We start from the raw sequence: 12,592 nt of genomic DNA, 5'->3' as shown, positions 1-12,592 counted from the left end.
TTCGATTTTCACATAATCCTCCCCTTTAGATTGATTGTGGGTGAAAAGTGGAGCACGGGAAAATTGTCTGCAATTGAGGAATCAATTGGAGTTCATCAATTATTTGGAAAATACACAAAATGCATCACCACCTCTTTCTTTTGCGCAAATCAGGGATAAAATAGAGAGTAACAGTGTGGAAAATTCGAGGGTAATTTTCTTCTCTGTAGTTTCCTTTTTTTTCTACTTGAAATTGGAATGAACATTTTCAATAAATGAAACACATTCATTAAATGAATTAATAAAAATGATTTTTTATCAAAAGCTTTGCTCTTTGGAAAAAATTAATTGATTTTCCTAGTAATATAATAATGAGTTTTCATACGAAAATACTGCAGGAAAAATTTAAAGAAAAATCCATTTCTCCTAATTAAAATTCTATGAATTATATTTTAATAAAATATTAAAGAATCATTCGTCATTTCATCCCTATTTCTTTTCTAAACAATATGCCAACATTGTGCTCCTTCCAGGAATGCTTTAAGTACCTATACCTATACATATAATTTAGTCAGAAATATTAAAAGGTTAAAGGAATAAAAATGCCTCTTGAGATTTCTCTAGAGAACTTTCTTCCTTTTCATCCTCCAAGACGTTTTGTTTCTTGACGAAGTGTTTTGCCCCAGAGTTGGCAAGTGGCTTCATAAATTTATTCATCCAGTGTAGTGAGAGACACACCCTGACGTTTCGCGTGAGATGAATGGGGGCGATTCTTACGCTATGTATTTTTTCGTATCATCCCTTAAAGTTGTGGATGGAGAAGCACCTCTAACTCCTTTTTTTCCATCCAGAATTTCTCCTATCACACTCACGTTCACTGCGGATGGCACTTGAGACAGGAGCCGCACATGGAATGAATATGTTAGAGCCTCACGGCAGTTGCTGTGTGGCACAACTCCCTTATCAGTTGTATTTCCAGGAGCATTGGTAAACACATCCCGCGTACTTCTCATGTGCGCAAAATTCTGCACAGCGAAGATAACTCAGCATTGTCTTTCTGGTGAAGTCACAAGAAATTTATTTATCTTTGCCACGCGCCAAATAACAATACCTCACACTTTTGCTTAACCCCCTATGGGGAATTTAGCTCGCATATCGGGCAATGCAAATCTCGGTTGTCACATAAAGTACTCTGCTAAATGCAAAATGCACCTGTGCAAGAGAAACTTTATGTTCAATGCAAAATACTATACAATTTCGGGAAATTCATTGGGGGTGAGAATTGCTATTTTCAAGAATATTAAAGGCAATTTGAAATTTGTTAAATGAAGATTATTCCTTTTATTTCTCGTGAAGTGATCTAAAAGAAAGAAATATGTATACTTCTTAACACACTTATAAGTTCATAATTCATGGACCATTAATTTATAATGTCTTAAAATCAACCTCAAGAAGGAATTAAAATTGGTGTGAATTTTGTATAAAAGCCCAAAAGATCGCGGAATTATTCGCAGTGTGTCTTAACAGTCCTAGGAAACAACACCTGGGAGGTTGAGAGAATTTGAAGATCAAGAGAAAGAGCCCCAAAAAGGAAATTAACAACCATGAAGTGCACGGTTAGTAATTCAGTAGCAAACAACTTTGATATTTTTAATAATTCAACAAAAACTTCTTTATTTTTTCGAAATTTCTTTAAAAGATCGCTATTCTGTTGCTGGGAGTGGCTGTGGCTCAGGCTCACTACGTCCCAACCAAGCATCATGGCCACCATCACGCCACAAATGAGCTGGATCAGGGTGAAGACTACTTGTGGGATGATTCTCACGCCGAGGCGCCACGCAAGTGGACTGGACCTATCCACGTGCCTGTGATCAAGAATGGAGTCCCAACTGAGACACCCGAAGTGCGCCACGCTAAGGCTCATCTTGAGCACAAGCTGGCCGAAGCCAAGAGCCATGCTGACTACCATTCCGAGGAGGATTGCGACGAAGAAGAGAAGAAGTCTCATCACGCTGTCGCTCATCATGCTCATCACGTTGCTGAACATCATGCTCATCACCAGCAAAAGTGGACCGGACCCGTTCATGTGCCCGTAATTGAGCACGGAGTCCCAACTGAGACACCTGAAGTTCGCCACGCCAAGGCTGCCATCGCCCACAAGCTGGCCGAAGCTAAGAAGCACTCTGGACATCACGAGAACAAGTGGCAGCATCACGAAGAACACGAACATCATCACTACGAACCTCATCACCAGCAAAAGTGGACCGGACCCGTTCATGTGCCCGTGATTGAGCACGGTGTCCCAACTGAGACCCCTGAAGTTCGCCACGCCAAGGCTGCCATCGCCCACAAGCTGGCCGAAGCTAAGAAGCACTCTGGACATCACGATGAGTATGAACATCATCACTACGAACCTCATCACCAGCAAAAGTGGACCGGACCCGTTCATGTGCCCGTGATTGAGCACGGAGTCCCAACTGAGACCCCTGAAGTTCGTCAGGCCAAGGCTGCCATCGCTCACAAGCTGGCTGAAGCTAAGAAGCATTCTGGACATCACGAGAACAAGTGGCAGCATCACGAAGAACACGAACATCATCACTACGAACCTCATCACCAGCAAAAGTGGACTGGACCCGTTCATGTGCCCGTGATTGAGCACGGAGTCCCAACTGAGACCCCTGAAGTTCGCCACGCCAAGGCTGCCATCGCCCACAAGCTGGCCGAAGCCAAGCAACATCCTGAATACGAATCTCACGAAGAAGAGGACAAGTGGGCCCATCACGGCAATCACCATCAGCAGCAACATCATGTGGCTCAGTGGGCTGCCCCAGCTCATCACGAGCACGCTTCCCATCACGGTGAGCACCGCTGGACTGGTCCAGTTCATGTGCCAGTGATCAAGCACGGTGTACCCACTGAGACGCCTGAGGTGCAGCACGCCAAGGCTCTTCTGCACGCCAAGCACGCCGAGGCCAAGGCCCATCCCGAATACAAGGAGAAGGATTGTGACGACGAAGAGGCTCATCACGCTGCCGGATTTGCTGAGGCCGTTCATGGAGATCATCAGACGCGTCACTGGTCTCACGGAGCTCACAAATTCCACTTCTAAGCACGCAAAGGGATCCCTTCTGCGGATTGTTTGAATATTGAAAATAAATGAGATTCTGAAGCATTAATTTCGAGAATTTTATTTCATTTTTCTATTCTTTTGGTATATTCATTGATCTTTTAGTTCCAATTTTCGTGCAATTTCCTCTGTGATCTTTTTGTCAGGAGATTAAATCTTTGCGAAAACTCTTAGAATTTTTTGGTATTCGGTTTGATAAAATTAAATTGAAGAAAATCGTCTTTTTGGCTGGTCCTTGCAGTGTGTTCTCTAGGAAAAAGAAATTGTCATGATGTTCTCTTTCAGTCTTTTTATTTAGAAAAAAAAATTATTATGGAAAACTATGGAAAATTATGGAATTTTTATTGTAAAATTTTCAAACAAGTAAATAAAAAACTTTTCACTTTTTTTATGTTTTTTTCTGTGAATACGATTAAATAAACAAGATTAATTGAATTACATACAAGGACTGAAAAAAATTGAATTGAACAAATAAAATGAATAATTAACATAAAATTTTATTTATTTAATTTTCTAAGCACTTCGATTGGATAAATATTAGTAAAAATTCTGCTTTTGAGCTTTATTTTTTTTTAATCTCCTGTTTTATTCGCAAAATGTTAACATAAAAAATGGCAATAAGCGAATCGTTTGACGGATTTGAGCTTCATTAAAATTCATTTTGTTTAATGAAATTTTCATTACAATTGATTATACTTCATAGTAGCCGACAGAGGTGAATTTTAATAGCAAAAAAGGTTTTTTTCGAAGCTTCCTTAATTGTATTGTATTAAAGGGTAGCTAAAATATTATTATTCGTAATTTTTAGTTTTATGAAATTATATTTCACTTGCTGAACAATATAATCTTAAAGTAGCATTAAAATTCAAATTAATTTATGCGAAATATTTGACTATTCTGCAATGTTGGTAAACATCATAATCAGTAGAACTTGAGGGTACACATTGCGATCTGCATAACGCATTATAATTGGTGGTTGTTTATCACATGGATAGTTCAACGATAAGCCAACACATTTCCGTATTTGTTCCCAAAATATTCCAACTCATTTGAAATTCATTGCTAACCTAAAAGATACGATAGAACATCATATTTAGGAAATAAAGTTGGTTATATTATATTTATATACATAATATTAATTTCATTTTCCTTGATTTTCTATCCAATAAAATTTGGTGAATGCACATATATATTTTAAATGAATTTTATTGAAGTATGTACGTACATAGCTTTACATGAATTGAATCAATTATTATTAATTTTTCCTTCATGTCTGTTCTTGATTTCATGGAAATGTAGTTCATTAAAAAAACATGGAAAATGCATTTTTCACAAGTTGATAAATATTTAAAAAGTTCATTGAAAAATAGGGGTGTGCAAGCATATATATTATTCATTAACAACTGTTGCAATGTCACATGGTCATCTCCAAATCAATTGAATCAAATTAATAATTTTTCAATATATAAATTGTGCCAAAGGTATTAATTTTCGCTTTTTAAATTTTTTAAATTTTTAATTGTGACACTGTAATATGTACTCTCGGTCGTCGCAATGGATTTCTTTGGTGGTGATTTATGAGCTGCGTCCTAATGGTTGTTTCGCACTCTTAACTCCCAAAAATTCGTCAATTGTCTAATTAGTCAATTAATTTTTCAACTATACTGTATTTTTTTTCATTAAATCAAAACTTATCCATGAAGGAGGCAAAGAAGGGGAAGGTAAAGTAAATCTTCTTGTGTATTTTGTGATTCTTTTTTTGCCTTCAATTTGGGTTTGTTTGTGACAACGCAATAATTCTGTTTTTTTTTATTTTCTCCACACTTTTTGTTCTTGAATTTATTTTTAAAAAATCTATCCTTTAGTATCTATCATGAATAAAGAAATAATGATATTTTTGTAAAAAAAAAAAATCAAAAGACATTTTTCTGTGAAAAATTAATTTTTCTTTGATTAAATAAATCAATTCTCTGACATTTTATTAATCAAAATTTTAAGAATAATTTTCATGAACGAAGATAGATTAATATTCTATGAGAGAAAAAAGACTTTTGTCAAATTCTATGTATTTATTGAAATATAGAAAGAAAATTTATTCTCACATTTTTATAAATTTTCCTTTAAGCCAATTTTCACATTTATTTTTTTTCCGTCAATATTATTTCAATGTATTTATTTTTTAATTTAATAAATGATTAGGAAATTGAAAAATTTTGGCGCTATTTTACTGTTCAAAAATTTATTGCTTTGATTTCATTTTAAAAGGATATATTCTGTTGAAAAATAAAATAATTTTAAATAAAAATAGAAACAAAATTATATATTTAAGCTAAAATTCACTTGTATCTATAGAGCATCATTTGAATAGAGAGTTGAATACAGAATACAGAGTTGAATACAGAATAGCAATCAATTAATAACATTGATGGATTAAGCGAGAGTATCAGCACTTGAATTAATTACAATAGCTGTTGGTAATGAATCCTAATTCAAAAAATCTGCGAGTTTCTCTCCCCACCTCCTTTGCAATTTCTCACCAATTCCTCAGCAGTTTTTTCAGGTATAAAAGATTGGTCACAATGTGCAACAATCACAGTGCATGAACAGTCCTAGATACGTCTAGGAGGTTGAAGTGATAGCAAAGTTTTAAAGCAGGAAAATTGAGATTCAGCAATGAAGTGTTTGGTAAGGAGCTTTTTTTAGCTATGTGCTTGAGAAAAGTTTGTTGAGAGTTAAGAAGAAAATATTAAAATATAAATTTCTTGTGTAGTTGATTGCTGTTGCCACTTTGGCCGTAGCCCAGGCTGCCGTTCTCTCTAGCCAGTACCACTCCCAGGATGGTCATCATGGTTACAACTACGGGTACTCGAACAAGGATAGTGAGAAGGAGGAGACAGCATCCCATGATCGCGTCCGAGGAGAGTACAAATTCTCAGATAAGCACGGTGTATTCAGCAGTGAAGTGAAGTATGATGTCCCAAACAAGTATCACCAGCAGCATCATCATCAGCAACATCACGGTTTTGGGCATCACCACGAGCAGGCTAAGCCATTCTCCTACTCCACTGTTGCTCATCATCCAGAACAGAGGCATCATCAGCATAAGGATCACACTCTGTTCCACTATGAACGTCAAAACTTCCATCATCTGCACAAGCGTTCCCTGTGGCACCACAATGATCACCAGCAGCAGCTGAGCCACAACGAAATCATCCATCACGAACCAATCCACCATGAGGAGCATAAGCACTGGACTGGACCAATTCACATTCCAGTCATCAAGAATGGCGTTCCCACTGAAAGCCCTGAAATTCTAGCTGCCAGGAATCATCATGCCCAGAAGGTTGCTGAGGCTTACCAACACTCCAGCCACTCTGGTCACAACCACGGCTGGGAGAACAACCATCATCACCAAGAGCATCACCATGAACATCACCACGAACATCACAACGAACATCACCACGAACATCACAACGAACATCACCACGAACATCATCATGAGCAGCACCATGAACATCACCACGAACAGCCCAAGTGGACTGGACCCATCCACGTGCCTGTCATTGAACACGGTGTCCCCACTGAGACACCCGCTGTGAAGCACGCTAAGGCTCTCTTCCACGCCAAGCACTCCGAAGCTAAAGTTCATTCTGCTCTCTCCAGCAACCACCATGATCACTCTGATCACGGATCTTACTACGGAGGTAGAAATCCTCGTCTCGCATTAACTTTTCATTGCAAAGTAATTATGGGAAATTTTCTTTTTAGCCGCTCATGGACATGAGGAATCTCACCACAACCGTTGGACTGGACCTATCCATGTGCCCGTGATTGAACACGGTGTTCCAACTGAAACCCCAGAGATCCGTGCTGCTAAGGCTCATCATGCTGCTAAGCACTCCGAAGCTCACCACTCTGGCAGCTACCACCACGACAACCATCATGACAACCATCACGACAATCACTACGCTCAGCAGTACAACTACCACGATGAACATCAACACCGCTGGACTGGTCCCACCCATAAGCCCGTCATTGTTCACGGAGTCCCAACTGAGACACCTGAAGTGCTCCACGCTAAGGCTCATCATGCTGCCAAGCACGCTGAAGCCGGAAAGCACGCTGGACATCAGGAATGGGATCAAGGACATCAGTACGCCCAGCATTACCATCATGCTGGTAAGAAAGAAATCGTTTTAATAGGGGAATTTATTGTCAGAAGTTTTGAGACAGAGTAGATTCATCTTTATGATCTAACAAACCATTCTTGACTATCACGCCTAACCTGTTCCACGAAGAACTAAACTTCAATTACTTAGCAGGCCTTAGTCAAGTACAAAACTAAGATCCTACGTTCCTACATCCTACATATAGTTTTGACAGATTTGAGATATTAACCATAATTCTTCATGATGTTTCATATTTAATCAGTATTCATCAGTGCCTTTGACAAATATTTAAAAGTAAACTGTTAAAATTACTTTTTAGACCATCAAAAGTGGACGGGACCAATCCATGTGCCAGTGATCGAACACGGTGTACCAACTGAGACTCCTGAGGTTCGTCATGCTAAGGCTCACATCCTGAATAAGCACTACGAAGCTCAGAGTCATCCAGAATTCCACAAGGACGATCACACCCATCATGGATACACCTATGAGAAGCCACACCACAGCTTCCACGAGGAACCCCGCTGGACTGGACCAATCCACGTGCCTGTTCTCCATAATGGTGTCCCAACGGAAACCCCAGAAGTTCGTCATGCCAAGGAACACCTGAACCATGCTCATGCCCAGGCTAAGAGCCATGAAATTGGTTGGCATAAGGCCCAAAAGCACTACTAGACGTTGAATTTGCGACCTTGTCTTTAGAAAATACAAATCACCCGCACTGTCACATCCTTCCCTCTCAGTTTGACTTGAGTCCATACCCAAATGAAGTCCTGTCAACTGGATTGGATGATTGCAAAATGAGGCTCTTGCGATAAACTAAGAAAAAAAAAAGACTTTCATGACCTTTGCCTACTCTCTGGACAATGACTTTTAACCCCTAGAAAGTGGGTGTGTTTCTAGGGGGAGTGTAAAGCGCACCCTGCCAAATATGCCGCCTGCAGCAATACTCTGAACAATCCTCCCAATAAACATTAAAATTACATTGTGAATGCAAATTCGTTGATTTTTATTCAATTTTAAACAACAAAAAAAGAATCTTTTATTGCTTTTACCTTTCTATGTCTACGGGAAAATAAATAGCGCCATGTCTTCGTGTGAATATAGGACACGACGCGTTGTGGGAAATTTTAATAACATACCGCGATGGAACCTGGGAAAATATATTGTCGACGTGAATACATAAAAGTCACAATAAATTTCTGGTTGGAAATTTTTATTAAAAAGATCCTCTTTGTGCGGGAATGATGAATTCATTCTGCTTGCGGGAATTGGGCCAAAAAGTCACACTGAATTAGATTCAATCAATAAAATATTGAAGGAAAGATCTTGTTCGACATCCTTTTGCTCCTTTTGCTGCATAGAGAAAAATCTAGCTGGGATAGAGAGAGATATTTACTATTTTTGTGCCTTTGGCTAATAAACTTTTGGGCTAAAGCAAATTGAGACTCAAAAATGTCTAAAAAAGACGCAAATAGCTAATTGGGACTCAAAAAACTTCTAATGTGCGTGAAACATAAAACATTTTACATTGTTTGAATTTATATACTGAATTTACATTTATTAAGGGGAAAAATATAATGCAGAATATATTAAAGAGAAATTTCCTTAAGTAAACAGAATATTTTTATTAAAAACTTTGACATATTTTGTTTATTTAACCCTTGGAGGATTTTGCTGGCCAAAGTGGCCAAATCGACATTTTTCAATCGCCACAGAATAAAAAAATGTTTAATATTTCGTGAAAATTCTAAATCTGTGTATATATACACTATAGTGAAGTTTCATTACTTCAATATCGTCGAAAGAAAACTTGGAAAAATATTTTCATCTGAGAGAAAATGAAGGTCAGATTTTGAGGTTAGAAACCTCGATCTTCCAAATGTTAAAGTAAAGCATCCGTTATATGTTTTGCGTACCTACCCTTTAGATACACATGGCGTCTACTTTAGAAATTTCGTCGAATACTCCAGTTAAAATGTAATCCAAAAACTAAGTTGAGATCCTTCGTGCTTATTAGATGTTTTTGAGTATCAATTAGTCATTCGAGTCTACTTTAGATATTAGTTGAGTCCCAATTCGACAGATCTTTTAACTTTAATCAAAACAGAAAAAAAAAACAATTTTCAGTGTTTTTTTTTCCAAGAAAAAAGAAGTTATTTAAAATGCTTTAAATGCTTCTTTATTAGTAGCGCCAAGGAAATGTACAAAAGAATATATAATTTTTTGTTTAATCTCCTTCCTGGTGTTGTTGAAAGAATGTTGTACACACTACTGTAGTGCAATACCCCTTGAGGTATTTGCAAAAGAAAAGAAGAAAGAAAGTTAATGAACAAGACTGCACCTGACTATGGAGTTTGTTCAATATTACTGCAATTGCAAATTGAGCAATGCAAAATTTTTTAAGGCACTTCAGGGCTAATTCCAATGCCCTCTCGTGTGACCTTTTACTCCTTAATCTCCTTGAATCTCAACCAAATTCCCCCAATTATATCTGGGATGAAATCCTTTGGATCCAACTCTCCATTGGGGGAAGTTTTGGGATCGAGAGAAATTTCAAAGTCCTTCACAATTGCAATGATGGCGGCCTTCATTTGTGTTTGAGCGAATCTCATTCCAAGACAAATACGTGGTCCATCGCCAAAGGGCATGTAGCATCCTTTATCCTTGTAGACTTTAGTGCCACCCTTTTCGGGTGCAAAACGCTCAGGGATGAAATCATTGGGATTTTCGTAGTAACGTGAATCACGTTGGATGCTACGTACTGGTAGGATAATACCATAGCCCTCCTCAATTGTTGCTGATTTAGTTTCAGTCAGTGGTAGTTCGCAGGTTTCGGTGCATTTCTTGTTAATGAAGGACAGTGGAGGGTTTAGACGTAGATTTTCCGATACTACCTGCTCAAGGTAGGGCATTTCCTGAGCAATCTCAAAAGTAATACGGCCATGCTTTGCAATGGTCTCCCTTATCTCAGTCCTTAGCTTATCCTGGACCCTTTTGGACTTGGCCAATTCATAGAAGGTAAAGCTGAGGACAACGCTTGATGTGATAAAGCCATCAAGGAAAAAGGATATTGCATGAGATGCCATACTAAGTTCACTAATACCCTTCTTTGCTTGCAATTCAAGCAAGTAAGTTAGGTAGTCTTCACGTGTAATGTTGCTCTTCCTTCGCAAATCAATGGCATCTTTTGTGAGCTTTACGAAAAACTTCTCAACATTCTTCGGTACAAAGCCAATTTTAACGAATTTAGTTATTGATGGAATGAATTGGACCGCGAGGAAGTATATAACAATTTTAGGAGTAGTGCCAAAAAGTTTTTTGCCCATCTCACGGATGGGAGCTTTCTCGCCAGATAGCGCTCGTGCATCTGCACCATAGATGCAACTTGAAACGACATCTGTTGTGAAATTCTCACACAAGTCACGTGCATTGATGGCTGAGTGCTTTCCTCGCTGAATAAACTTCTTAAGGCTCTCGCAGACGTCATCAATTACCGGATACATGGCTTTAATCTGAAAGAAAATTTTCATTTTTTATCAAAAAGGAGAAAAGCTTTTAGGGAAGAGCTTTAAAGAGCTTTATTCATGTTCAACAAGAAAAAGGGAAAAAAATTATTAAAATCCATTCTTGTTAAATAAGAAAAAGAATTATAGATTTTCTCAGACTGGTTGACAAAGTTAAGCATAGTTAATATTGGGCCTAATTCAGCGACCAAGAAACCCTTGAAATCTTTAAATTTTGTACTGAAATTTCAAGATTTTAAGTGAATTTCAAGGGTTTCTTGGTCGCTGAACAAAGCCCATTGATTGGTCTTCTCAAAGCATTTTTTTCTAATAATTTGAACTAGAAATAAATTAATATTTATTGCAAAAATTACTTACTCTCAATTGAGTGAAAGCTGGTGTAATTTCAGCTCTCTTATCCTTCCATGCTTGACCTTTTAGCATAAAGGGGTTGTTCCCGAAAATTGGGTCCTTTTCCTACAAAAAAAGAAAACAATTCAAATATTTTACTGAGAGAACGAATAAAAAAAGAATCAAAGCCAACACTCACTAACCTTATCGATCATATCGGAAAATTCATTATCATGGAAATTCTTAAACTTGCTGATTAGAATATCTCTCGCCACACCGGCGTCCAAAATAAAATATTGTGGCTGCCTTAGGCTAAAACATCCCACGAAATTGTACCGATCCTTGAATTGACTATTAAAAAAGAGAAAATATTTTTTTTATAAAAGAAAATTCACGAAAATTAGATTATTCAACGCACTTGTAGAACTCATCGTGTTCATAGGCAATGTTTCGTTTCTGAGTGAGTGTACTTGGAAAATTTCCATACAGAACACTGGGCTCGGCAAAGGGAATACCCCTCTTTGCCCAATGCTTGTGATTCCATGTAAGGAAGAAGTAGATTGCACTCCCAATCACAAATAAACCGTAAATGAAAACCAACATTTTCCTGCAACGCGAACGACTTTCATCCACAAAAGAGCTGAATATGCGACTATTTTGGCATTCACACAAACGCCTCAGTTTTGTAGGCAGAGATAAGGAAATTTTCTGCTGGTCATTTCGGAGTTTCATAACATAAGAAAGCAGTGCGATGATTTAAAAAAAACAGAAATAAGCGATAAGAAAAAAGACAATCATCACAACTCTACACAAAAAAATGTAAAAAATCACGACGAATATGCAGCGCAATGGAGTACTTTGGGCTTTTCTCTTTAGACGTTGTAGTACGCTCTTATCACTCGACTAAAAAAAAATAGATGATTCATCTAGAAAATTTCAAGAAGAACTTGCAAGTTTAGGCTGAGCTTGACTGCAAATTTTTCTTATTTTTCCTGAAAAGTTTCATTTAATTTTCGATTATTTTTCCATCTTCTTCAGCGCTAGAAAGTACAGGTAATAATCAAATTAATGGTTTTATTGCATATTGCTATAATTTTCAGATTTTTGGGCAATTTTTTCCTGTAGAGCTCTCTATTGGACTACCCTTTAAAAGTTCAGAAATTCCATAAAAAACAAACTTACGGTTAGAAAAATTTAAATTTAAAATCGACATTTCGAAGACTCTAGTAGTAGTCTTTTGCTTACGTACTTTATTTTTGATTCATTTACTACACTGAAGAAAGACCTCAATTATTCGTCACAACTGCGTGAATCTTGCGTAAAAGTTTATGAGTCAAAAAAAAAAAAAAAAAAGATCTCCGCCTGGTGAGCGTTAAAAATAAGAGATTTTTAGCGTGAAAATCCCAACATTAGCCTCAAGGCTTTCGATGCGTTCTTCAGTGAGAGCTGCGAGAGTTTTT

At 37.5% G+C, this 12,592-nt stretch overlaps 3 protein-coding genes across 3 annotated transcripts; 2 read left to right on the top strand and 1 right to left on the bottom strand.

Moving 5' to 3' along the window:
• The first annotated feature begins 1,487 nt into the window (after window positions 1-1,487).
• LOC129795578 (histidine-rich glycoprotein-like) lies at window positions 1,488-3,155 on the top strand. Its single transcript, XM_055837003.1, has 2 exons — window positions 1,488-1,595; window positions 1,679-3,155. Exons 1-2 carry the CDS (start codon window positions 1,584-1,586, stop codon window positions 3,086-3,088), a joined length of 1,422 nt encoding a protein of 473 aa, XP_055692978.1. The 5' UTR covers window positions 1,488-1,583; the 3' UTR covers window positions 3,089-3,155.
• Window positions 3,156-5,667: 2,512 nt separating this feature from the next.
• LOC129795539 (histidine-rich glycoprotein-like) lies at window positions 5,668-8,273 on the top strand. Its single transcript, XM_055836924.1, has 4 exons — window positions 5,668-5,791; window positions 5,877-6,810; window positions 6,875-7,285; window positions 7,595-8,273. The coding sequence occupies exons 1-4, from the start codon at window positions 5,780-5,782 to the stop codon at window positions 7,948-7,950; spliced, it is 1,713 nt and encodes a 570-aa protein (XP_055692899.1). The 5' UTR covers window positions 5,668-5,779; the 3' UTR covers window positions 7,951-8,273.
• Window positions 8,274-9,431: 1,158 nt separating this feature from the next.
• LOC129795549 (probable cytochrome P450 28d1) lies at window positions 9,432-11,818 on the bottom strand. Its single transcript, XM_055836937.1, has 4 exons — window positions 11,551-11,818; window positions 11,336-11,483; window positions 11,160-11,258; window positions 9,432-10,790 (listed from the first exon to the last, which is right to left on the bottom strand). The coding sequence occupies exons 1-4, from the start codon at window positions 11,733-11,735 to the stop codon at window positions 9,723-9,725; spliced, it is 1,500 nt and encodes a 499-aa protein (XP_055692912.1). The 5' UTR covers window positions 11,736-11,818; the 3' UTR covers window positions 9,432-9,722.
• Window positions 11,819-12,592: the final 774 nt, after the last annotated feature.

The sequence above is a fragment of the Lutzomyia longipalpis genome, chromosome 4 (assembly GCF_024334085.1).
Source record: "Lutzomyia longipalpis isolate SR_M1_2022 chromosome 4, ASM2433408v1".
Classification (NCBI taxonomy): Eukaryota; Metazoa; Arthropoda; class Insecta; order Diptera; family Psychodidae; genus Lutzomyia; species Lutzomyia longipalpis.
This window is presented reverse-complemented; position numbering and strand designations above follow the sequence as displayed.